This window comes from Entelurus aequoreus, linkage group LG07 (assembly GCF_033978785.1).
Source record: "Entelurus aequoreus isolate RoL-2023_Sb linkage group LG07, RoL_Eaeq_v1.1, whole genome shotgun sequence".
Taxonomy (NCBI): Eukaryota; Metazoa; Chordata; class Actinopteri; order Syngnathiformes; family Syngnathidae; genus Entelurus; species Entelurus aequoreus.
Window position 1 is genome coordinate 25,902,691 of NC_084737.1, and position 27,656 is coordinate 25,930,346.

General features: G+C 39.6%; 2 protein-coding genes across 4 annotated transcripts in view; one reads left to right on the forward strand and one right to left on the reverse strand.

Annotated features, from left to right (window-relative positions):
* Nucleotides 1-1,181, reverse strand: part of LOC133653592 (ceramide kinase-like) — a 28,924-nt gene extending 27,743 nt beyond the window's left edge. Inside the window, exon 1 of the mRNA XM_062053031.1 lies at nt 1,086-1,181. The gene's annotated coding sequence lies outside the window, so the exon portion shown is untranslated. The remainder of the gene's footprint in view (nt 1-1,085) is intronic.
* On the forward strand, nt 767-26,043 carry LOC133653589 (rho GTPase-activating protein 4-like). Of its 3 annotated transcripts, none has more exons than XM_062053025.1 (22): nt 767-838; nt 14,048-14,137; nt 14,397-14,568; nt 14,639-14,801; nt 14,902-14,964; nt 15,038-15,163; nt 15,238-15,366; nt 17,761-17,982; nt 20,666-20,767; nt 20,878-21,051; nt 21,176-21,260; nt 21,362-21,389; nt 22,911-23,010; nt 23,103-23,163; nt 23,230-23,307; nt 23,395-23,523; nt 23,587-23,692; nt 24,633-24,860; nt 24,920-24,966; nt 25,037-25,262; nt 25,342-25,384; nt 25,513-26,043. In XM_062053025.1, the coding sequence occupies exons 2-22, from the start codon at nt 14,071-14,073 to the stop codon at nt 25,660-25,662; spliced, it is 2,499 nt and encodes an 832-aa protein (XP_061909009.1). In that variant the 5' UTR covers nt 767-838; nt 14,048-14,070; the 3' UTR covers nt 25,663-26,043. The 3 variants fall into 3 exon arrangements, with proteins under 3 accessions (XP_061909009.1, XP_061909011.1, XP_061909010.1); XM_062053027.1 differs by lacking the exon at nt 767-838 and adding an exon at nt 871-964; XM_062053026.1 differs by lacking the exon at nt 767-838 and adding an exon at nt 3,171-3,441.
* Nucleotides 26,044-27,656: the final 1,613 nt, after the last annotated feature.

Here is a 27,656-nt window from a genome sequence, read left to right on the forward strand (position 1 = left end):
GGAGGTGGGAGGAAGCCGGAGTACCCGGAGGGAACCCACGCAGTCACGGGAAGAACATGCAAACTTCACACAGAAAGATCCCGAGCCTGGGATTGAACTCAGGACCTTAGTATTGTGAGGCACATGCACTAACCCCTGTTCCACCGTCCTGTCGTTCATTATAACCCATCCATCCATCCATTTTGTACCGCTTATTCCCTTCTGGGTGGCGGGGGGCGTTGGAGCCTATCGTAGAAAAGCGCTATACAAGTATAACCCATTTATCCTTTATTTATCTCAGCTACAATCGGGCGGAAGGCGGGGTACACCCTGGACAAGTCGCCATCTCATCGCAGGGCCAACACAGATAGACAACATTCACACTCACGTTCACACACTAGGGCCATTTAGTGTTGCCAATCCCCAGGTGCATGTCTTTGGAGCCGATTTCTTAAAATAATTAATTTCATTTTTCCAAATAAAGTCAACAAGTATTTTGTCAATAGTCTTACATGTTTTTTGGTTTACATCTAAAGAAATAGCTGCATTTGTAAGCATGGAGAGACCTTCTGCTTTGGAGAGTAATGTTCTGCTTTTTAAGGATAAATCTCTCTGCAGCCATTGGTTAAATCTTTTCTTGTTTTTTTCTACAATTGGAGTAAAGTTCAAGACCGATCTAGAACTCTGATTTTTAGTAATAAGTATTCCTAGGTAATTAATACTCTCCTTAAAAACTAATATTTCCTAAACAGTAGTTGCCAATCACGGTTACGTCACTGATATGCGCCTGACAATGACGCCTAAAATGTGCGCGATGATGTCAGATCAGTTTGACTCTGGCAACCGCGAAAGTGACCAGGTAAGTTAAGAATACGTTTATGTTTAACCAGAAATGTGAATTATGGAAGATGGGCCCAGGCAGCGGCATCGAGCGTGTACCCTCGATACTGCGCCAGGTTAAAGGAAAGCTGCGTGGTCATCGAAGGTGACTATAATGCAGTGTCACCCGCAGTTCGTGACGGAGGCACTTCCGTCACATTCTCTTGAATATCATTAGAAATATGTCAAGTAGAGTTTAGCTGTACTTGAAACGGTACACAACTTACATGTTTTCTATCACCTCATCCTTGTTCCAAAATGCTGGGGCTGTTTGTGGAATGTAGATTACGTTCGAAGTTTGATACTATCCCAAGTAGAACGAACCATTTTGTATTTTTGATAGGGGTGTTGTGGGTAGTTTTAGACCTTCTCAATTTGATTCAATCAACATTATTAGTGTACTTTTATGACTATAATATTTTATCAACACGTATATATATTTAAAAATAATTCTAAATGCTAATAATTTATTTTGCTTCTATCCAAGATGAATGAACCATTTTGTATTTTTGAGAGGGGTGTTGTGGGTAGTTTTAGACCTTAATTTGGTTCAATCAACATAATTAGTGTACTTTTATGACTGTAATATTTTATCAACACGTATATACATTATTTAAAAATAATTCTAAATGCTAATAATTTATTTTGCTTCTATCCAAGATGAATGAACCATTCTGTATTTTTGATAGGGGTGTTGTGGGTAGTTTTAGACCTTTCTTAATTTGATTAAATCAACATTATTAGTGTACTTTTATGACTGTAATATTGTATCAACACGTATATACATTATTTAAACATAATTCTAAATGCTAAGAATTTAGTTTGCTTCTATCCAAGATGAATTAACCATTCTGTATTTTTGATAGGGGTGTTGTGGGTAGTTTTAGACCTTTCTTAATTTGATTCAATCAACATTATTAGTGTACTTTTATGACTATAATATTTTATCAACACGTATATACATTATTTAAAAATAATTCTAAATGCTAAGAATTTAGTTTGCGTCTATCCAAGATGAATTAACCATTCTGTATTTTTGATAGGGGTGTTGTGGGTAGTTTTAGACCTTTCTTAATTTGATTAAATCAACATTATTAGTGTACTTTTATGACTGTAATATTGTATCAACACGTATATACATTATTTAAAAATAATTCTAAATGCTAAGAATTTAGTTTGCTTCTATCCAAGATGAATTAACCATTCTGTATTTTTGATAGGGGTGTTGTGGGTAGTTTTAGACCTTTCTTAATTTGATTCAATCAACATTATTAGTGTACTTTTATGACTATAATATTTTATCAACACGTATATAGATTATTTAAAAATAATTCTAAATGCTAAGAATTTAGTTTGCTTCTATCCAAGATGAATTAACCATTCTGTATTTTTGATAGGGGTGTTGTGGGTAGTAGTTTTAGACCTTTCTTAATTTGATTCAATCAACATTATTAGTGTACTTTAATGACTACGATATTTTATCAACACGTATATACATTATTTAAAAATACTTTTGAATTCTAAATGCTAAGAATTTCACCTCCTCAACGCCCCTAGTTATGAGTCAACTCACACTGAGATACTATAGCTGAAAACAACGCTTGTCATGTCTAACTCTGGCGCCCTCTAGTGGCAAAATGTAAAAGACTTGCAGAGGCACTTCCTCGTGACATTTGAAAGACACGCAATGCTGCAAGTCTTCACCAAATGGACATATACACCAAAAAAACGATGATTGAAGAATTTGACACCAATTGAAATCCGATGTCTCTCTCTGTGATATGTTTATTCTTTCCGATTTTGCAAGAAAGTCAAGTTTCTCGTTTAGAGGAAGGAAGTGTGTCAGTGAGAAGAAAAAAAGGAAAGAGCAAACTCATGGCACTGCTGACATTTCCAAAGATTGGCTGTCAGCAATGAAACAACTTCTGCATGCCGTAAAAAGAAAGACTTTGTGTACAGTATGCGTGAGAGGCCAAACACAGCTCTCTTTTCAAAGCATGACTTTAGGGTTGTTGTTTATTTTTTTTTAGCTGCATCATGAGATGCCATGGAGGTCAGGGGGGTTGCAGTCACAATAAACACATCATCATAAAGCATGATCTCACAATGCAAAGTGGCTTTGTGCATAGCAGTTAGCATGATAAGGTACCTGCAGCAACTGCTTTCACTTACAAGCTGCAGAGATGGCCACTAATCATTGCAAGCAGCTGTGCACGTGTGTGATTGGCCTGTAATGGTTGTGTGCAATTTCATTCAGTTGGGCTTATGAAGGGCAGATGTAATACTTGACCCCCCACCCCAAAAAAAAAGCTGTATGTTGGCACACGGGCGGCCACCCCTTGAGTGCATGCAATTGTAAATAGGAAAGAGAAAGCAGAGGAGGAAGGGGGGTGGTGGGGAGGAGGAGTGAGTGAATGAGAGTGAGAAAGTCAGAGATGAGTTCCACTCCACCCACATCCACCGTGTCCAATGTGAGGGGGAGGTGAGACACTTCTAGATCTTGCTGGGCTGTGTGGTGTGCTCACTGGCCTTATTGACTTGTTGCGCTCACAGAAGAGAGTAGTCAAGCCGGCTCCTCAACAGGTAGGACACTCACACCCCTTTTTTTTTTTTTTAATATAACCTTCGGCCTCCTCGTTAACTGTTTTGTGAAAGTTCCTTCTTCTTGCTAACTATGGCTCTCATGTTCTTATTGGTGTCATGTCCAGCCCGCAGGGCCACATATGTTCCTTTTACTTAAGGTGTAGTCACACTAGTGTAGTCAAAGCGGCACAAGGTGGTGATTCACTGCTGATCACACCAACAAAGAATGGAGCGGCTTCTACTGGAAATGGTGACATAAGATGGAAAACTGAGAAATGCTTTTGTTGTTTGTCCACATTTAAGCAGTAGTGGATGTTAAGGAGAGACTTTTGAGAATGGAGAAGTGCTGTGTGGTCCAGCAAGCAAACCCCACTCTTCCCCTTTTACGACAATGGCTACAGAACAATCTTCCTTCATGTGACTGTTCTCATCTTTCTCTAGGGACTTAGTTGGTGTTCTGTCACATGCTTAAAATTGCATTTACTGCTACACTCATGGTTGCCATTTCACACTGTACAAAGGGCAACGACCTATATTGTACAGTAGTACCTCAACTAATCGGTTCTGGGACGAAGCTCTAACCTTAACACTTGTATCTCAAATCAATATCGCCCATTGAAATAAATTGAAATCAATTTAGGCCCCTTCTACACTAAGGCCATGTCTACACTAAGTCGTTTAACCCCTTAAACAAATAATTATTTAGCCTAAGCCCCGTTTCAGCCACACTAAACCAGCGTTTAAGGTCCCCCTCCTTGGACAAATTTTTACACGGGCAAGTCAGCCGTGTAATTCTTGAATCTCCGGCACTTAGCTTTGTATGGACTCATTGATCGTTTACAAAGTGAGTTCGGAGAGGAAGTCACGCCAGAAAGACCACGCTCACACAGGAAGTGACATCAGAAAGAAAACGCCACAGCCGTCTTCATAATAAAACGGTTTCGTAGTTCGGAGCTAACCACTGGAAATATGGAGGCGAGTCATCCAGACATGCCCGTGTTTCTCCTTCTTCTACATGTACAGACACTTGTGGAAGTCACACATGAATACATTAAGAGAAAGCAATTGCAGCTATTTGGGATACAACACTTCTCAGACAGCAAGAGAACTTTCCAATGTCCAGTTCAGCTGTGATGCTACTTAGCGAAAAACTTCGTCCATTTGTCGAAGGAGAGACAATGAGAATGCGAGCTCCCATGGATGTGATAAAAAAAAGGTAGCGTGTGCTTTGTATTACCTGGTCGTCGAGGAAAACAGCGACTGCATTTGGACTGGCAAAGCAGACTGTATCAGTTATTGTCCGCCATGTATGTCGCGGACTCAACGTCTCGGTCCAGAGTATATAAAGTCACCAAAAAGGAATGGACAATGAAGGTGAAGTCAAAAGAGTGAGGAGTGTCCTGACCAGATATCTAGATCCTGAGTTTGATTGATGTAAAATGTTCTTTATCACATTGATTACGTGTCTAACAAAGATTTTATTAATTTATGATGTCTCAGGTGTGATTCACTACAATAGGGCCCCACGGCACACTGGATTCCAGTTAATTGACATACCACAACACTGGATATTGTTCAGATAAGTTACATGTAAGAACTTACACACAAAGCAACACTGAAGGTGACTATGAAGTGCGCATTTTCCCCGCATGCGTACTAGGTGGTGTTGCTGGAGGAGGGGAGGGGGTCTTAAACGGTGGCATTGTTGTGTGTGGACACGGATAAGGTTAGGTGTGATTTACCCTGGATAACCTTATCCCGCTTAGTGTAAACGTGGCCTAAGCCGGCTAAGGTTATCCAGGGTAAATCCCACCTAACCTTATCCTTGTCTACACACACAATGGTCGTTTAATACCCCCTCCCCACCTCCGTCAGCCGGCGCAACGCGACCTAATACGCATGCGCGGAAAATGCGCACGTCATAGTCACCTCCAGTGTTGCTTTGTGTGCAAGTTATTCAATTTAACTTATTTGAACAATATCCAGTGTTTTGGTATTTCAATTAACTGGAATCCAGTGTGCTGTGGGGCCCTATTGTAGTGAATCTCACCTGAGCAGTCTTAAATTAATCAAATCTTTATTGGACACGTGATAAGTACACAATGTGACAAAGAACATTTTACAACAATCAATTTTGGGATCTAGATATCACTCTTTTGCCTTCACCTTCATTGTCCATTCGTTTTTGGGGACTTTATATACTCTGGACCTAGACGTTGAGTCCGCGACATACATGGCGGACAAATACAGTCTGCTTTGCCAGTCCAAATGCATTCGCTGTTTTCCGTAGTCTTCCCTCGACAGCCAGGTAATACAAAGCACACGCTACCTTTTTTATTACATCCACGGAAGCCCGCATTATCGTTGACTCTCCTTCGACAAATAGACAAAGTTTTTCGATAAGTAGAATCACAGATGACCTCGATATTTGAAAGTTCTCTTGCCGTCTGAGAAGTGTTGTATCCGAAATAGCTGCAATCGCTTTCTCTTAAGGTATTCATGTGTGATTTCCACAAATGTCTGTATAGACGGAAAGAGAAATGGATGACTCGCCTTCATATTTCCAGTGGTTAGCTCCAAGCTACGAAACCGCTTTATTATGAAGCAGGCTGTGGAGCGTTCTTTCTGACGTCACTTCCTGTGTGGGCCGCGGTCTTTCTGACGTCACTTCCTCTCCAAACTCAGTTTGTAATCGATCAATGAGTCCATACAAAACTAAGAGCCGGAGTTTCAAGAAATACACGGCGCACTTACCCGTGTAAAAAGTTATCCAAGGAGGGGGACCTTAAACAATAGTTTAGTGTGGCTGAAAAGGGGCGTAGGCTAAATAATTATTTAAAGGGTTATCCGGCTTAGTGTAGACATAGCCTTAGTCTGTGCTTGTACCCTCCCAAAACAGCACAATTTTACAATGAAACAAGCCTTTTAAAAAGAAAACAACTTTTAGATATGTTATCAAAAGAATACAATATAATGTGCTCTACTACAGTAGTTTAACAAAGTAATTCGGGCTGCATGATTTTGAGAAAAAGCCTAATTGTATTTTTTCTCTCCTAAATTGCGATTCGATTTGCGACTTTTGTATTTTATACATAAAACTGCTAAAATAACGAGTGAAGAACGTGTTACGTTTAGACTGTCAATAAACATATCCTTGTCTCAAAGTGTCACTCATTAGAACAATATGCAATAATATACTTTCAAAAGTATTTGGCTTTATGCAGGCAGACTCAGAGCTTGTGTCTATTGCTGGGATTTTACTGACATCTCGTCCGGGCCATAGAATATATGTGTGAGCAAAATTTAAAACAGTTAAGCTTTTACCAAAGGCAGCAATCATAAATGAGTCTTTCAGCACACACAATGTTGATATCTATAGTTAAATTTTGATAGGTGAGAGATGTGAATGATTGTCTATCTGTGCCCAGTGAATGGCAATGCTAATTGGAGTTAACCTGTCAATACGCTAGTCCATTGTAAATTAGCATTAAGATAGCGGAATTAGAGAGCAACCTCCATCCTGCATAATTGCATTGCTTTTTTTTCCCATTTATTCCAAATTATATTATTATGTATGTGCACCTCATTTGTATATATAATGTACTATTTTTAGTGCGGTTAGTTTTAAAGTGACTTCATTGTGAAGAATATCAACAAAACACCTAAAGTTATTTTAAAAAAAATCTAACTAAAAAGACTGGCGACATAATTGAGAAGCTAAATTGCAACATTCAGGCTGGGCAGAATAAAGTGTAGCCTGTGTTACCTTTTACAATAAGCAACAATTGAAACTGCATTGAACAAAGAGAGCACATTTTACCAAGTCAAATTATTTGTGCTAAAGCTGATTGTGATTCTGTTTCTGATGGTATGAGAAAAAATGTTAACATTAATAGTATTATTAACTAATAACACTGTTTTTAAATATATTTAAAACATTTGTTTAGCCTTTTTAAAGTAAATATATGCATCCAGGCAAATCAAAATCACCAGGTCACATATATGATGTCATATTCACCGCGCAAGTAACAGTGGCTGCAGAGTCTCTCAAGAGGCATACGAGTCATTCTTGGAAGAGAGACGCTTAAAACAGGAAGCAGTTCATCGCATGCGACAGGAACGGCCATAGTAGTATTGACCACGCCCCCACCGCCACGTATATAGTGGCAATCTACAGGAAACCTTGATATATACACTATATTGCCAAAAATATTTGGCCATCCATCCAAATTATCAGAATCAGGTGTCTTAATCACTTGGCCCGGCCACAGGTGTATAACATCAAGCACCTAAGCACGGAGACTGTTTCTACAAACATTTGTGAAAGAATGGGCCCCTCTCAGCAGCTCAGTCATTTCCAGCGTGGAACTGTCATAGGATGCCACCTGTGTAACAAATCCAGTCGTGAAATGTCCTCGCTCCTGAATATTCCAAAGTCAACTGTCAGCTTTATTATAAGAAAATGGAAGAGTTTGGGAACAACAGCAACTCAGCCACGAAGTGGTAGGCCACGTAAACTGACAGAGAGGGGTCAGCGGATGCTGAAGCACATTGTGCAGAAAGTCGGCGACCTCTTTGCACTGTCAGTTGCTACAGAGCTCCAAACTTAATGTGACCTTCCAATTAGCCCACGTATAGTACGGTGTACCCCGCCTTCCGCCCGAATGCAGCTGAGATAGGCTCCAGCGACCCCCCATGACCCCAAAAGGGACAAGCGGTAGAAAATGAATGGATAGTACGCAGAGAGCTTCACGGAATGGGTTTGCATGGCCGAGCAGCTGCATCTAATCCAAACACCACCAAGTCCAATGCAAAGCGTCGGACGCAGTGGTGTAAAGCACGTCGCCACTGGACTTTAGAGCAGTGGAGACGCTTTCTTGGAGTGATGAATCACGCTTTTACATCTGGCAATGTGATGGAAGAGTCTGAGTTTGGAGGTTGCCAGGAGAAGGGTACATTTCGGACTGCATTGTGCCGAGTGTGAAATTTGGTGGAGGAGGAATTATGGTTTGGAGTTGTTTTTCAGGAGTTGGGCTTGGCCCCTTAGTTCCAGTGAAAGGAACTTTGAATGCCCCAGGATACCAAAACATTTTGGACAATTCCATGCTCCCAACCTTGTGGGAACAGTTTGGGGCCCCTTCCTCTTCCAACATGACTGTGCACAAAGCAAGGTCCATAAAGACATGGATGGCAGAGTCTGCTGTGGATGAACTTGGCTGGCCTGGGTCTACAAAATGTGCTGATATTAAGAGGACAGTGGTGGCTTTTAGGGAGAGAAAGTTAAACTGGAGCAGCAGCGCCAAGTAAGTGTGACGTCATGCTCGCTGCAGCTCACCTCTTTCGTCGGGGACATCAAGGGACAGAAGTAGAGTCTCTAAACACAAGTGTATTTTATAATAGTACCAGAAAGAGATGCTAGATTTATTGCTAGTTGTTTCTAATAGTTATTGAAAGTCTCTAGTAGGGTTGTACTGTATCCCAGTATTATTATAGTACAACGATACTAATTAACCATATTCTGTACTATACCGCCTCTAAAAAGTACCGGTCCCCTGTCGTCGTCACACCATGCCATTGCTGGTTTACAAGCAGATGAGCATGTTTGGCAGCACACAATCACAGAGTACTTACAAGCAGACACAGAGTGTAGACAGAAAAGGGAGAACAGACGCATTTTGGCTTAAAAACTAACGATAAAGGTGAAGTTATAACACTGAAACGCCCTCAGGAAGAGGTGCTTTAAGACATGGCTAGCTAGCTAGCGGCTAACGTCCATTCACATTCTGCAGTGTTTTAGCTACTTCTAAATCACTAATCCTCACCTCCATGGTGACAAATAAAGTAAGTTTCTTACAAGTATCATCCCTGCAGGACGAGGAATAGCTAAACATGTTTCACTACACACCGTAGCTCACAGGTGTCAAAATGTAAACAAACGCCATTGGTGGATCTACACCTGACATCCACTGTAATGATACTAAGTAAAAGTGTATTTACTCGATACTATCAATCAATCAATGTTTATTTATATAGCCCTAAATCACAAGTGTCTCAAAGGGCTGCACAAGCCACAACGACATCCTCGGTACAGAGCCCACTACTATGATTACATCGATATTTTTTGCCATAACATCTTCAGTTTTTTTATTAATTTATATTATGTTTATAAACTCAGGAAATATGTCCCTGGACACATGAGGACTTTGAATATGACCAATGTATGATCCTGTAACGACTTGGTATCAGATTGTTACCCAAATTTGTGGTATCATCCAAAACTAATGTGAAGTATCAAAAAACAGAAGAATAAATGATTATTACATTTTAACAGAAGTGTAGATAAAACATGTTAAAAGAGAAAGTAAGCAGATATTAACAGTAAATGAACAAGTAGATTAAAGGCCTACTGAAATGACATTTTTTTATTCAAACGGGGATAGCAGATCTATTCTATGTGTCATACTTGATCATTTCGCGATATTGCCATATTTTTGCTGAAAGGATTTAGTATAAAACAACGACGATAAAGATCGCAACTTTTGGTATCTGATAAAAAAAGGCTTGCCCCTACCGGAAGTAGCGTGACGTAGTCAATTGAACATATCCGCAAAGTTCCCTATTGTTTACAATGATGGCCGCCAGAAGTGAGAGAGATTCGGACCGAGAAAGCGACGATTTCCCCATTAATTTGAGCGAGGATGAAAGATTTGTGGATGAGGAAAATGCAAGTGAAGGACTAGTGGGGAGTGGAAGCGATTCAGATAGGGAAGATACTGTGAGAGCCGGGGGTGACCTGATATTCAGCTGGGAATGACTACAACAGTAAATAAACACAAGACATATATATACTCTATTAGCCACAACACAACCAGGCTTATATTTAATATGCCACAAATTAATCCCGCATAAAAACACCTAGGTGTTTGTTATGCTAGCTCCTAGCTACTAGCTCGAGCTATTTATAGCTCGAGCGGGTTATATGGACGGGATCCCGTATATATAACCCGCCAATACAATTCAAACACCTGCACAACACACACACTCACTCAGCCCAAAGGACCGTTCACCTAACCCAAGGTTAATAAAGCTTATGTATTTAACCAAAGTTACGTACGTGACACGCACGTACGGGCAAGCGATCAAATGTTTGGAAGCGTGCGGGTGGGACCTGATATTCAGCTGGGAATGACTACGACAGTAAATAAACACAAGACATATATATACTCTATTAGCCACAACACAACCAGGCTTATAATTAATATGCCACAAATTAATCCCGCATAACAAACACCTAGGTGTTTGTTATGCTAGCTCCTAGCTCCTAGCTACTAGCTCGAGCTAGTTATAGCAAGCGATCAAATGTTTGGAAGCGCAGCTACGTACTCACGGTATCGCGTCTGTGTATCCAAATCAAAGTCCTCCTGGTTAGAGTCTCTGTTGTCCGAGTTCTTCGATCTTGACTGCATCTTTCGGGAATGTAAACAAACACCGGCTGTGTTGTGTTGCTGACTTCCCTCGCAAAATATCCGCTTCACACCGACAACTTTCTTCTTTGCTTGCTCAGCTTCTTTCTCCATAATGCAATGAACAAATTGCAACAGATTCACCAACACAGATGTCCAGAATACTGTGGAATAATGAGATGAAAACAGAGCTATTTCGTATTGGCTTCAATGGGGAAGCCATACCTCTGTTAAACTGGCTATGTCACGCGCATACGTCATCATACCGAGACGTTTTCAAGCGGAAGTGTGGCGGGAAATTTAAAATTGCACTTTATAAGTTAACCCGGCCGTATTAGCATGTGTTGCAATGTTAAGATTTCATCATTGATATATAAACTATCAGACTGCGTGGTCGGTAGTAGTGGGTTTCAGTAGGCCGTTAATAATCCATTTTCTACTGCTTGTCCCTAATAATTTTGACAAAAAAATAGAATGGAAAGTTACACAATATGTTAATGCATCTGTCAGCAGACTAAATTAGGAGCCTTTGTTTGTATACTTACTACTAAAAGACAAGTTGTCTTGTATGTTCACTATTTTATTTAAGGACAAACTTGCAATAGGAAACATGTTTAATGTACCCTAAGATTTTTTGTTAAAAAGAAAAGACAGCGAAAAAAACCCACCTCAGCCTCTTGCGGTTACGTTTTCGCACTAATTAAAATCTTGATGTCGATTGGATGCCAATAAATCTCATCCCAAGAAGTAATCTAATATTAATGTACAGCATTTACTAGGAGTGTCCTATTCAGTTTTTTCACTTCCAATACTTAACTGATATTGGAGCCTTCAGCATTGACCAATACCAATATTGATCCTATACAATATCGGCAGGAATTGTACACACTTTTATTACTTTATAGTGTGGAATATTAAAAAAGTGCTTGATCAAGTGAAATTACTCAGAACAATGGTTTTTATGATTATGGGTATTATTAACCATCTGGAATTAACTATTTTTAGGTAGCCATGAGTGGTAATCAGAGCTCTGTGTTGCCAGGATGTTACTTATGTCATGTCCGGCTCAAGTCAAAGTTTGTAGCAAACATGGCGCCCTATAGTTGCATGTGAGGGGCTTTTGACCAATTGGGGAAAGTATGGCCTGAGTAATTCCTAACAGATGGGTCTGAAGCCCCTCACGTGACTACAAGGCAATATGTTTACTACCAACTTTGAAACAGAGTTGGCCATACTCTTTATACGCTGCTTTGGTGGTCATTGTTTTTTGGCCACACCACGTTGCCACTATTATTCATTAAGTTAAGTGCATGTTGTAAGTTGAATGATGCGAACACGTTAGTAAATTGTGTTATTAATTGCTTTGGAACAGAACAAGGGGGGATATTGAATAAACTCTGTTTCTGTCTACTCCTTTTCCAACATGTGGGATTCTGAAACTGTAAATATCTGATGTACTATATTGTAACTATGAATGATCGAAAACAAATAAGCCAACTATACATGTCACACTCATGCTCATAACCTGGAGATAAGCGGTGTCACAGAAGCGGTTGGCAAAAAAAAGGTGTTTTCGTTATTAATTTTAAGACATTGGTGATCAATAAGCAGTCAAGCATATATCCTTTTTAGTTGAAAGTTACGAGGTGGCATTTGACATATTGAGAGCTTGATTTAAAACAAAAAATTTAAAATTAAATTTAGGTCTCCAAAAGGGGATTCGTGATGATTTTCGTCTTTTCTGACTTATAAATGTTACAATATATTATATTCATGTTAAACAGTGCTAAATCATAAGGTTCATGCAGTTTGATGTGATCTTGCACTCTGACTTTGGACTTTGGACTAAAGCTATTAGCTCCTGTCTGCTTCAGGATATGAGGGAACACATAAAGGCAAGTTAATGTATTTTCATCTAATAAAACGGACATGTAGGGCAGCACGGTGGAACAGGGTTTAGTGCATGTGCCTCACAATGCGAAGGTCCTGAGTAGTCCTGGGTTCGATCCTGTGCTCAGGATCTTTCTGTGTGGAGTTTGCATGTTCTCCCCGTTACTCCCACCGCCAAATACATGCACCTTGGGATAGGTTGATTGGCAACACTAAATTGGCCCGAGTGTGTGAATGTGAGTGTGAATGTTGTCTGTCTATCTGTGTTGGCCCTGCGATGAGGTGGCGACTCGTCCAGGGTATACCCCGCCTTCCGCCCGAATGCAGCTGAGATAGGCTCCAGCACCCCCCGCCACCCCAAAAAGGGACAAGCGGTAGAAAATGGATGGATGGATGGAAAACGGACATGTGACAAGCAGTGACATAAATGTTGCTAAAAGCAGCAGCTTATTTTATGCAGAGCCAATCAATCGGCGAGTGTGCTTCTGCTTTTGTGACCGAGTGAATCTATATAATGTCTGTGAAGTTTACTTTCAAGCGTGTCTGGTAAGAAATAGCTGTGACAATTTCAGGATATACTTAAACAGTGTACGTTTTCAAAAGGTAAATCATGACGCTTTTGAGAGTGTGGAGCATGGTTAAATTTTCAATCCCAGAACGCCTCTACAAACCATCCATGTCTTATAAATGGGGGCAAAATTTACACAAAAGCATATCCTATATGTGTTACTTAGACCACAAGGAAGGATTAAAATCGTCATAGGTCCCCTTTAAAAAAAAAGAAGAAAAAAAAGGGGGTCGTCTTATATTCGTCTCAATACAGTATGGAAAACTGCCATGAAAGGGGATCATGCTCTGCTTCAAATTGTCGCAGGACATGTTTGAATTAATCTTTTCCTCAATGAACCTAAGTTCTTCAATGTCAGGAGCACTCATGCACCCCCAGGTTGGAGACAAGTACAGTTGCACTAAAATGGTTTTACTACCTTCTGTAGAAAACATCCACACCAAACTTTGCACCATGTGGTTGACTTTATTTTTAGGCGAGCTGAGGTGCCGCCAGATCTATTTTTGCCCTTTGTGCTACTCTGCAGCATGACTGAAACACATGCTAAATGGCTTTCTAATGTTGTTGTGTGCCGTTCAAGAGAAGGCAGGCCAACTGCATTGACGTGTAGGAAAAGAGGATTCTAATATTGTCTACTTAAGATTACAATATCCTGCTTGCATAAAACAATCACTTTGTTAAACAGAACTCCACCCGGTTGGAGCAACCATGGCTTCCCATGTGAGGCTCAGGAAGGACAAGGTTGGCGTGGTGGACTACGACACTCAAATTAAAGGTAAACACATGTTCATATGTGTATGCTCAGGGCATTCCATCATCACAATTCTTCAAAGATTGAGGATCTGACCAATCTAAGTCTGAGCGTGAACTGATGAAGCCTGCTCGGATGAGCGGCCAAACGTCTTCAAAGACAAACTGAACAGTCCAGTTGCGATTGATTGAGTGCCCTCAGAATACAATTACCTGGATGAATGAGAACATCCATTGACTCTTGTTTTTGTGCTTTGCGTTGGCACTCATTGTCCTCATTTTAGAGGTGCGGTGTCAGCTTGTCGACCAACTGAAAGTGCTGGACTTGCAGCTGGAGCAGAAGAGCCAGCAGCTGCAAGATCTAGCAGACTACCTGCGGCGGCGGGGCGAGATTGAAAGCGAGTATTCCCGGTCTTTAGAAAAACTGGCTGAAAGGTTCACCAACAGGATTAAGAGGTGATTCAGGGTGATATATGCATGTGCTTGCATGTCGGCGTTTCACAAACAAGACTTGTCTTCTTCTTAGGAAGGAGCCCGGCACTCACTCTGTGGCTCAGGTCTGGTTGGCTTTACTGTCCCACACTCGCCAAGAGAGTAAGGACCACAACGGGCTCAGTGAGAGCTGCAGCAGCTTTCTCGTCCAACCCCTCACACACTGCCTGGAGTACACCCAGCGACTTGCCAAGAAGGTAATGAAGCAGGCATCAAACCACAAAGCATCTGCAACCACATTTCTAACTGTCATTTCGACCTACTGACATAAACATGAACTCCGCTTGACGTACGCAGAGCAAAGAGGTCTGCACTCAGCTTCAAGACGGACTGCTCAAGGTTACCACAGAGCTTCAGACCGTAAGTGACAAACCCAACCGGTTTTCTGACTAAATAAACGGGCGCAATGACTCATGTGCCTCTGCCTGGGCAGGCATGGCGGACATACTACCAGTACCACGCTGACTACGTGTGTGCAGAGGGGAAGTTGAAGGACGCTGAGAAACAGGAGGAAAAGCAGAAGCAGAACGCCAAAAAACTGGAAAGGCTCATTGAGAAGGTAATACTCTACAACATGTTTCTGGATGGGTTTGAATGAAGGCTCAAACAGATGTTTGTTTTACGTGCTTACAGAGGCAAGGAAAAGTCCAGGATATTTACCTGAAGTGCAGCAAGGCTAGGAATGATTACCTGCTAAACATTGCTGCAGCCAACACTTCCATGAACAAGTACTACCTCCAAGACCTCTCTACTCTCATTGATGTGAGTTATTAAGAGACACACCTAGGAGGCTCTGTGTGGCCCTAAACAAGATTTTGTTTGTGGCCCTGTTTTGGTGTTTAATATTACTTTCCATCTTAACTTCGTAGTTAAGTGTAATTGCAGCCCACAGACCAACGGCGGATTATAGTTAAATACATTTTGTCAATCCACTCGAAAGAACACGTTACTTTATGAAATTCCAGAAGGAATTGCGTGTGAATGCCCCAATCATTGCTGAAGCTGAAATGAAAAGCTGAATGACTGCAGAGTTAAATTAGAAAAGTTTCAATAAACAGTTGGAATAATTTGAAAATTGAGGAACTGAAGCTTAACTGAAATGCGAGTAGAATGTAGAATAAATGGTATAAACGTTTTAACTGTGAAATTATTTGAATCTTAATGATCAGAAACTGTAATGAAACATACTATGAATATAGAAATGATAAGTGTATGTCGTAATAGTTTGAATGAAACTGTTTGACTCAAAGATGTAAAATTGCCAAAAAAATTTGTTCTTTTGGTCTTTTCCGGGATTCAAACCCACATTACTCAGGTTATAAGCATGGGTATTATCCTCTCAGCCAGACCGCCTAGCTGTTAAAGTATTGTTCAACTTTGAAAGTTAAAGGGAGCGATTTAGCTGTTGAAAATGACATCGAATTGCCAAGAATTCTTTGCTGCAACGATACAACCTTTTTAGCTAATTTTGGAGATGTATCAACATTTTTTACAATAAAATGTTAGGAATGATTAGAATATTGAAGAATGCCGGTTAAAATGCTAGTGGAATATAGAAGGAAAGATAGAAACAGTTGGATTGTGAACTGTTGAATTGATTGATTACCCAGAATTCTTTGCTGCAACAGTACAATGTTTTCAGCTAATTTTTGGGATGAATAACATATTTTTACATAAAATATGTTTCCTGATTGTATAGTAGACTTGCAAACAAGCTAACATTTAGAGAAAAATAAGTCAAAACCATAACTTACACTGGTACGTGAGATAAATGGGTCCTAGTCATAAATGACAAATTGTGCTCAAATCTGTGAGTCATCCAGTATGACTGGATTTAATTATTATTCCAATGTGAGACTTCGCACAAAGAATGTTACACAATCATAATGAAGAATTTATAGTGCCTTAATAAACTAACATTAACTTTTTGCAAATAGGCCCTTAAGAGAATTATTCACCGAAACAGAAGGATTTCTGTCAATGTTTAATCTTTAATGCAATAGGTCAAAATGACATCATAACCCAGATAGCACTTCTGCAAAAGTAGTGCTTTTTTGCTCATTTCAGACTAAATGTTTTTTTACTCCAAAAAGATATATTTTCTGATAATGTGAAACTTTTTCTTGTATTCAATGTTATTTTCAGGGGAAAAGAAAAAGGCAACCGTAAGTGAGAATGGTGGAATGAGTACCAATTGTCCATCCATTCATTCATTTTATTGTCCAATACTTTGGAAAATCATGAATACCGTAAAAGCTGGGAATTTTTTGGCTTTAATAGAGCGACAGCTTTTTTTTCCTGACTAAGACGCACATTTTAATGGTGAAACAGTTTAAATTAGTTAAAAGACGTGGGAGAAGAAGCAGAAAAAAAGGGGGTGGGGAAATACTGGAAAATTAAGAATTACAGTAGAGCCGGTAATTTTTTGAAAGATTTGTTGAAAGGGCACACATGTCCTGAATGCATTGAACGTTTTGACGTTCAAACGGCATCAATCCGATGTGGGACGGACGACCAAAGAAGAAGAAGAATAAATAGATGAAAATTAGTGCGGAATAACATAAGTGTGAATGCCTATTGGTGCGGAATAACATACGTGTGAATGCTTATTGGCATTCACACAATACATATATGAAAAGTGGTGCGAAAAAGCATATGAGGGAATGCCTTTAAAGGGGCAAACACAAAAATTATCAGCACAACAAACGCACAAAGAGCAACTTTCTATAAGCAAGTGGAAGTGTCTCCTGGGTAACTCAACAGTGTCCAAATGCATACAATTTTTACAAAATGTTATATTTACAAAAAGGCCTACTATAGCTCAGGATTAATTTCGCTGCTGGTAGAAGTAGTTAACAAATTTAGTTGTGGTTAAAATGGAATTTGGAAGTGAATGCAAGGTGCAGCCCAGACTCAGAGGCCCCCAGTTATATTGAGTTTGAGACATTCTAGTGATATGTGGTTATTTAAGTATTGTTAAATCCCAATTAAGAATATGGAAGCAATGATGAACAGAAAATTTTTTGTGCTGTGCCCCTGTCTCACTTGCCCAAAATGCAAACTGGCCTCAGGGTCCATTCATTGATGTTTAAAGTGTTTGGATTATACACAGCATAACTATCTTAGGTGTTTTAACAATGTCTGCTTCTCCCGCAGTGTACAGATGTCGGCTACCACCTGTCTCTGGGCAGAGTAATGCAAGCCTATCTGTCCAGTCGGCGCCAGTTCCAGCAGAACCTGAGCTCAGGCCTGCAGAAGCTGCAGGGCTCGGTGTCAGGATTGGACCAGGGTCAGGACAGAGACACTCTGCTGCAGGATCACCACAACACCTTTTGTATGCCCCTTCGCTTCACCTACCAGCCGCACGATGGCGACCAGGTGGGTGTCCTATAGCAGCATGGACAAGTCTGTCTTTTCTGTGGAGGTTTAATGATTGCATTGTTTGGTTCTGTAGGTTATGGTATTAGTTTGTTTTCAACTTGCATACAATTACAACATGTCTGAAAAGGAGCACAAAGAAGCATAGCTTATTTAATCCTACACCTTTTCCATTTCATAGCAATTTCCAACACATTCACCTGTTCACTTTCTGTGCTCACGCTGTAACACAACCAAATACTTTGAAGTTATGTTTGTGCCTTAATTTTGAGGTCACAAAGGCAGATTTTGAGCACAGAAAAACGTACTTTGTTAGCACATACATGCTTGCAAAATAAAAAAAGATGAAGAAATTAAACTCAATGAAAAATTAAATAGTTTGAGCGAATATAAATGTATTTTGTGTTTTAAAGTAAAGGTTTGCTACTATCCATATTAACATGCAATGCTCTTACGTCCTGTGTTCTCTCTCTCGCAGCCTCTCCACTCCGCACATTCAGTTTTTGTTTTGTTTTGCAAGTTTTGACATGCCGTTACATTTGTGCCAAAAAAAGCATCCAATCAGAAGTAGAGTAATAAATATACATTATGATTGACTGTTTGGTCTCCAATTTGATCACTTGTTACATTGCAGACACAAAAATAACTCTTTACCACATTGTTTGTAAAACGTTTCCCACTATGTTCAGGTTCAAATAACCAAATACATTAAACAACTTAGCTGTGGGGTCGTGTTGCACCAAGTTGATGTTGTTCCGTGAATTAATGCTTCTGGGATAATAGGTTGTAATCACTGACGTGACTTTTGAACTAAAGTAACCGAAGTGGTGGGCCACCAAACCAACATGGCGACTGTGCAGCAGAGTGAGAACAGAGTACGCAAGGGGCCTAGATCTTACCACTAAAAGCAGATACCAGGAAAAAATACAACTATGACATGGAATTTACCCCTATACGTTATGAAAGATTTGTCCAGTGATTTCAAGGATTATCTGTTGGTCGGGTTCCCGGGGCCTATATCTTCCTGCAAAAAGCAAATGCGAGCAAAAAAATACAACTATGCAATGGAATAGATCCCTATACTTTATCCCAAAAAAAAGATTTCTCGATAAGGGATTATTCGTCGGTGGAGTTCCCAAACATATCAAACTATTGTGTGCTCCAGACATCGTTCTATGTGACAAAACTGATGGAAACTTGTAAAAGCATGGAGGTCTACAACTTCTTTGTGTGTGGCTGGGTCATGGAAATTGGTATCAAGACTCTCCCGGATAAATACAAATTGTTTTTGCTCTGGTAAGGTTGCATTTCATGATTTAACTTTGTGTCCACTGCCATGTTTGTTGCCTGCCCTTGCTGTTGCCTGCGCTGTTTACTAGTATGTGTGTTTTTCCCCATCTTTATAAAAATATAACTATAGATGTCAACATTGTAGCGCTGAAAGCTTCTTTTATGATTGTTGCTTTTGGTAAAAGCGTAACTCTTTTAGGTTTTGCTCACATTTGATTTATTTTATAAATAAAGTTGATTTGATTTGATTTAGACTTGCCGAGTTGGTGCTATAAGGAACACTCGTAGCAGTAGCACTCATACACTAATCGTAAAACGTATATGAAACAAACCTTTAACGGAGTGATTACTGCAAAATTGTGCATTCTTCGGCTCTGCTCCCTTGTATTGGAGTGCGTTGTACTTGTTGTCCTTTTTCATTCAATCTTGCACTTTTTTGCCATTCTTGATTACCTCTCCAGGAACTATGAAGAAACGTTAATCCTTTTCGCTATTTAAACGGTTCGTACAGCTGAAAACAACTCAAGCATAGGGCATTTGTCTTCTCGTAAGGAAAAATGGCGCCTAGTGCCCATTAAGAACAGACGCTGGCTTGACCACCAACAACGCGCATTCAATAAACCAGACGTGACGTCATTTTGAATCCAAGCAATTAGATCGCTTGTTACCTTATCCTGGAAGCATTGATTCCACGCTAATAGAATCCTGTATGAGGACCAACAACAACTTGGTGCAGCACAACCACAGAGGTAAGCTGTTTTATTTATTTGGTTATTTGAACCTTTGTTGGTAACGTTTTATAAACATTATTTTTATAGATTTGTCCGCAAAGTAAAAAGTGATTTAATTGAAGACCAAACAGCCAATCAGAACATACATTTGTCCACTTCTCTGATTTGTTGCCTTTTTAGCACAAACATAACGTTGTGTCAAAACTTGTGTGAGCGCAGAGGGAAAAAAAACTGAAGGCGCAGATTGAAGAGGTTGCGGTAACAAGGAAGCCAGGACGTAAGGGAGCACAGTGGTCTGCCTGTGAAGAAATTTGTAATTATTGCACGTATGAATAATGGAAAACATGCAGACACATTACTCAAGCACAAAATACAATTTAATTTTTTATTTGAGTTTATTATTTTCCCAGTATTGATCCCTGGGGTTCGCCTCACGATATATTTAACGCTGAAGAGGGGTGTTCGCTGAGCTTTACATATTGCTTCCAGTTGGTTAAGTAGCTTCTTGCCCAGTTCAAAACCAACCCTCTGATGCCATACCTAATGGACATATTAAGGTTAATTGTGTAAAATGCTTTTGTTAGATCCATAAAGACTGCAGCTGCACACTGTTTACCATCTTTTGCATTTGTCATTTCTACCGTTATTTCGATGAATTAAAGGTTTCTGAGATTAGCGCAGAGAATGAGATGAGGTGTGAGCTGGAGACCAGGTTCAAACAGATCCAAACCAGGCTGAGAGCCGTCACAGAGGAAACCCAGGAGGTAAAGTGTCATCCCATTTGTCCGTTGTGGTCGAGGCTTATAAATAAAGTTTTGTGGTTTTACCAAACAGACTGTTTTACTCAACAAAATAAACCTGCCTTCTGTCACAGGTTAATAAGAGCATGTCAGCAGCCCAGTCCTCCCTGCTGGAGACAATCGGTGACGTAGATTTGGAGCAGAGCAGCAGCACATCGCAGGAGGAGAACACTGAGAGCCAGTCAGTTCGTCCCAATGTGGCCCGCCGCAGGGCCAACCAGCAGGAAATAGAAAATCTCTACTTTACTGTGAGTTTAGACCACACTGACAGCCTGTAGACAAGGTTTTTGTTGTGGTTTCGGTCATTGGCGATGACGGTGAAAACCGCAGCAACCGTTGATGAAAACAGACGACTGCCGCTTTGTTTAACAGAGAGTAAAAGAGTTCCTTGTTGGAAGCTCTTTGGTATCCAAGCTGCAAGCCAAACATGACCTGCTTAAAGTGGCTGTGGAGAAAGGTATTGGTTCTGCATTTTCTTGTGAACTAAACAAGACTGACATTGTGGTTTTTTTAACTATGACCTACTTCTAATATGTTTTCTTTTCCCCCTTATCCTAGAGGAAGTCTCAAATAGTCATCAACCGAGGTAATAACCACTCACAAGACACTTTATTAGGTACACCTAAGAGCTGCCTTTACGACTATTTAAATGCGGAATTATTTTGACCCTGTCATGGAGGTTTCAATTCAAATATTGTGGTTGCATGGGTTTAGAACGGTAATGCAACATCCTGCGAGGATTTTTTTGTTGCCTGTGGCTAAATAAGGTCACCAAACTGAATAAAAGTAAGTACTTCTGACAGAGAGCTCACAAAGTGCTTCACATGGTTAAAATGTAAACAGTGGTGTCTCACATGTTTTTTTCTAAATTTTGTTTTAAAATACAAAAAAGAAAATTGAAAAACAAAATGTTTTTCTTTTGGCTCTGAAAAGAAAAATGAATATCCACGGTAAACAAAAATTGAAAAACAGACAGTTTTTTGTAGTTCGTAGTCGTAGACATGGCACAACGAGGTCTGATGTCTGCATATACAAATATTTATATGCACATATGATACAAAAGTGGAGGCAAATAGGAATTAGATCGCGCATCATGGTACAGATTTTCTTACAGGATAGTCCGTGGTCCTGTCTTTAAAATCGCTACTTCCCGTTCCGATGTCGGAAAATGAAAACATCAATTTCGGTCTGCTTTTCAGTTTCTGTTGACATGTTTGTAGATATTTCTGTAAAAGTTTTGGAACTCTGTGCCATGTCTTAAGTGTTTTCTTGACATATTTGGCAGCGTCTCAGGCACATGGTACAATATCTCCGCTTTTTAAACGCAATTAGGATTCCTCCAAGGACGCTCCATTCATAACAACATAAGACTGTCATTGACATTATTGAATACAGGGATTTAATTACACATGATGGTCTTCTGCTCTTCTCTGACTTTTATAAAATGCTTGACTCACTGGAATATGACTTTCTTTTTCTTGTGCTGGAACACACTGCAAGTTTCGGGAGATAATTAGAGGACTTAATGGTAATAATAGTTGTGTGTAGGAGTTTCAGGCACAACTCCAAGTTTCCTAATCAAGGTGGGAATTCCTCAAGAGTGTCCCTGGCGGCACGGAAATAGTCAATTAGCAGATAAAACAACTCGTTTTCGAAAAAATTAAGAACACATTCCAACTAACTATTATTGAAAAGATTTAAGAATTCTCTAATGTATCAGGACTTTGCCTAGACCTGTCTAATATACTGTATATTTCTTAGTTTTTAAAGATTTAAAGTCACTAACCTAAAATGTAAAACACCAGTGTATGAGTAATACACTTGTGTTGTAAATATAGTGTTCATATACTACAAAGAAATTATGGAATAACCAAACTCGGAGGATGTTCATTCAGTTGCTTAATTTTGTTGAAAAAAAAACAGATAACAGACATGACACGGAACTAAAGTTATTTCAAATGGCAAATTTCTGGCTATAAGAAACATAAAAAAATCAAGAAAATAAATTGTGGTAGTCCGTAACAGTTTCATTTTTACATCAGAGTGAAAAAATATTGCTCTGCTGTATGAAAAATAAAATATGTTGATCTGTTGTATCTTTCAACAGACACAACGGGAAGTCCACGCGTGTTCGTAAAATTCCCTCCGGTGGGAATTTGTTACACAACCAAAAACTTTTCAACGGTGACATGTTGTCTTTCACACAGGTAATAATGACACTTGGCATTTTTATGGAATATGACAGATATGTCCAGTGCAGTTGCAGTTTGATTGTTTTGTGTTTTTCCATGTCCTGCAGGCATCAGGTCAGCAGATTCCAGCTGTTGTGGAAAGTTGCATTCGTTTCATCAACATTAATGGTAAGGAGGGACACAACAATAGAATGTGAGCATGTGTTCATGGAAAAACTGTTATGTTTTTCTCAGGTCTTCACCATGAAGGCATATTTAGGGTGTCAGGCTCTCAGACGGAGGTCAACAACTTGAGGGATGCATTTGAGCGAGGTAGAAAATGGATGGATGGATGATCTCTTTTTGCGTCTGTATAGGCACAAGTATGTTTTTTGTTGATTAAGTTTATTTGGTGTGCAGGAGAGGACCCTCTGGCTGAGCACAAATACGACTTGGACTCTGTTGCTGGAGTGCTCAAGCTGTATTTTAGGAATTTGAAGAACCCTCTTTTCCCAATAGACAGCATCAGTCAGCTACTGGAGTACGCACGTAAGTATGCTTAAGTTTTTGTGATTGTCAAATAGGTTTACTCTCATTCTTTTTGTCTCTCAGAGACAAAAAACGAGACGGAGAGAGCCGACAAACTAAAAACGGTCATCTCTTCCTATCCTGAGCCGGTCATCATTGTCATGAGATACCTCTTTGCTTTTCTTCACCAGTAAGTACTAGGTTTCCATTTAGTGCATTTCATTTACAATGCCATAGTACCTCAACTTATGGGCGTAATTTGTTCTGTGATGGAGCTCCTACTTTAAAACACTTGTATTTCATATCAACATTTCCCATTGAAATGAATTGAAATCAATGCCCCCAAAACAGCACAATTTTAACATGTAACATGCCTTTTGAAAAGAAAAACTTTGAGATCAGAAATATTGTATGAAAAACAAAACATGTACTAACGGTACTAACTACAGAAGTTTTATGAAGCAATGTATTAATGTACTGTAACGATTAATCAATATATTGATTTATATTCCTAAAATTCAAATTAAAATGTTCGGAAGATAGGCATCAATCCAACAAGTATCGATACTAGAAAAAGCTAAACATTGGATTTAAGAACAGCAGACTTTATATGAAGTTTAGCGTGTTTACTGATAAGAATGTCAAACGTTACTCAAGTCTGTCTGCCTGTCTCTGGCGTCATCGCCACCATGCCAGAAACTTGAGGGTTGCAGGTTCGCTCCCCGCCTCTTGCCATCCAAATCACTGCCGTTGTGTCCTTGGGCAGGACACTTCACCCTTGCCCCCAGTGCCGCTCACACTGGTGAATGAATGATGGGTGGTGGTCGGAGGGGCTGTAGGCGCAAACTGGTAGCCACTTCCGTCAGTCTACCCCAGGGCAGCTGTGGCTACAAATCTAGCTTACCACCAACAGGTGTGATTGTGGAGTGAATGAATGATGGGTTCTCACTTCTGTGAAGCGCTTTGAGTGTCTAGAAACGCGCTATATACATCTAATCTATTATCTATTATTATTAATATTCTTGAGTGTCCAATAAAATGCTTTAGTTTACTGAATTAAGTTTATGCATTATAGCTAATTTGAAGATTTTTTTCAACTTTTTTTATTTTCTTTTTTCATTCTTGCCCAGCGTGTCTCAATACAGCGATGAGAACATGATGCAGCCGTACAACCTCGCCGTCTGTTTTGGCCCCAGTCTGGTCCAAGGGGCCAACGACGAGGACGTGGTCACCCTGCAACCTCAGATCAACGCCCTGGTAAAGAGCTTTATCGTTCAACACGAGAGCATCTTCCCTAGTCAGAGCGAGGTCAAAGGTCCCGTGTATGAGAAGTGCATGACGCAGGAGCAAGATGACTGGTAAGACACGAGCTGTTGACGGACCAAAATGGTTGTCACACTGTCTATTTTTTCCTCAGTGATACCATAGCTGAGGAAGGGGAAGGGGAGGCAGAGTTGTCTCATGGTAAAGTCGTTGAGTTTATCTGTAAGGTTCTTTAAACATTAGATTGATGTCTAAATATGATGTGCAACAGAAGCGGAAGCGGGACAGTTGGTAAATCGCAGCAACTCGGCCACAGGACCGAAAAGGACAGAGGGTTCCAAATCCAGTAAGGGCGGCCTTGGCGAACACCGCAGGTCAGCATCAGGACCAGCAGCAGGGGTTAGCATCCCTTCAGGTGCAAAGATAGTCCTCCACATACCCACTGGGCCTCAGGGGCGTCCGAGAAGGATCCACTCTCCTGGATATGCACGCAGAGAGTAAGTGGCAATCACTCTCAAAAGTCAACTGTTTGTGTATGGACCTTTTTTTAATACATCTTTTTTTGTCCTCCTACAGACAGTTGCACTCCTCCCCAGAAGATGCAGTTCAAGTAGACAAGGTTTGTGCTTGTTCAGTCTTTGAAAATAAAGTTGCCCTATAAATGGGTTGAATATGGATTTAGTAAGTCCTATGCAGCTGAACGCAAAGTACATATATCCCTTCTCATCATGCTTTATTTAACACCAGGAGGTCTGTCGCCAGATGAACTCAGTCTTCAAAGAGCTTGTCTCCAAGCACACGCTGCAAGAGACTTCTACCTCCTCCTCCTCCACAGACACCGCCTCCTCTCCCTCTGGCCAGGCGGCTCAGAAGAAATGCGGTCGTGAAGGACACTAGGTGAGAGAATGAGGGAGCCATACAGGACATTTAAGGGTACATCTGCTCTTTAGGCACACAACTGTTAGAGGGAAAACTGGGAACTGTGTTGCTTTTTTCTGCTTGTTTGTGCAACACAAGAGTTTCAGGACAACATGAAACCTGTGGAATACTTGAAATTGCAATTTGTCTCTCTTATCGCTCGCTACATCTGTACAGCTGTTAAGGGTTCTGGTTTTAGACAGCTCAAGTTACTTAATCAAATGTTTACCACAATAAATTGCAAGTGTTGAAACTGTGAAAATTAATTGTAAGAAATATGTACATACTTATTTGTACAAATTTACACCCGCTGATTTGTTTGTATATTTTGGAAAACATGCCAAATAAATGTTTGTTCTGCCACAACCTTTTGGGGATGAAGTGATTGACCCTCACATACACTAAGAACTTTTTGTGGGTGGAACCTTAAAGTACCAAATGTATTTAATATTAATATATAATATTGGCCTCAATCTCGTTACCCTGCGTAATGACAATAAAGCTGATTCTGATTCTGATTAGCATTATGCAAAACGGACAATTTACCCTTGTCTGAAATTATTTCAACAGTTGAATGTTAGAAGATGATTTAAAAAGTATATCAATTAGGAATAATTCCTACAGTGATACCATATAAGTAATAGAGCTGAAATACTGTAAACGGATGTATGCTGTCATCTGGTGGACAAATGCTGTTATCTTCTATATTCACATTTTTTACACTGTCTTTAAGGGGACCTGCAATTTTGGGGTGCAGTTTCGCCTATCGTTCACAATCCTTAGGAGAGACAAACTGACACTTTTTTTTTTTTTTTTTTTTTTCAGTATAATTTGTAAAATGTGTCTCGTTCTTGTTGGCTGGCAATGCGGATAATGGGAGCAATCCATTCTGCCTCTAAATCAGTGTCAGGTCAGGGTAAACTTTGTCAGGTTAAAATGTATCTTTGGCATTGTGTTTCAATATTTATTTATAAGGCATACAAGATCATCACAAAAACACAGACATTAGTACAAACATTAATAACTAGGGGTGTGGGAAAAAATGTATTTGAATTCGAATCGCGATTCTCACGTTGTGCGGTTCAGAATCGATTCTCATTTTTAACTATTTTTTTATTTTTTTATTTTTTTTATTAATCAATCCAACAAAACAATACACATCAATACCATAACAATGCAATCCAATTCCAAAACCAAACACGACCCAGCAACACTCAGAACTGCAATAAACAGAGCAATTGAGAAAAGACACAAACACGACACAGAACAAACCAAAAGTAGTGAAACAAAAATGAATATTATCAACAACAGTATCAATATTAGTTACAATTTCAATATAGCAGTGATTAAAAATCCCTCATTGACATTATCATTAGACATTTTAAAAAAATACAAAAAAATGAACAATAGTGTCACAGTGGCTTACACTTGCATTGCATCTCATAAGCTTGACAACACACTGTGTACAATATTTTCACAAAGATAAAATAAGTCATATTTTTGGTTCATTTAATAGTTAAAACAAATTTACATTATTGCTATCAGTTGATAAAACATTGTCCTTTACAATTATAAAAGCTTTTTACAAAAATCTACTACTCTGCTTGCATGTCAGCAGACTGGGGTAGATCCTGCTGCAATCCTATGTATTGAATGAATACAGAATCGTTTTGAATCGGGAAAAAAATCGTTTTTGAATCGAGAATCGTGTTGAATTGAAAAAAAAATCAATTTTGAATCGAATCGTGACCCCAAGAATCGATATTGAATCGAATCGTGGGACACCCAAAGATTCGCAGCCCTATTAATAACGCAGGGCTAAAAACAGGAAATACAGTATTATAAATGGCAACACAGGGACATAGAGATTATTTTATACAATATAAAGTATACCAGAAAAGTGCTGGGTGTTAGTTATTGTGTTAATTGCTCTATTGCCATTTTTTTTTGCATTGTTCAACAGCTTGATAGAA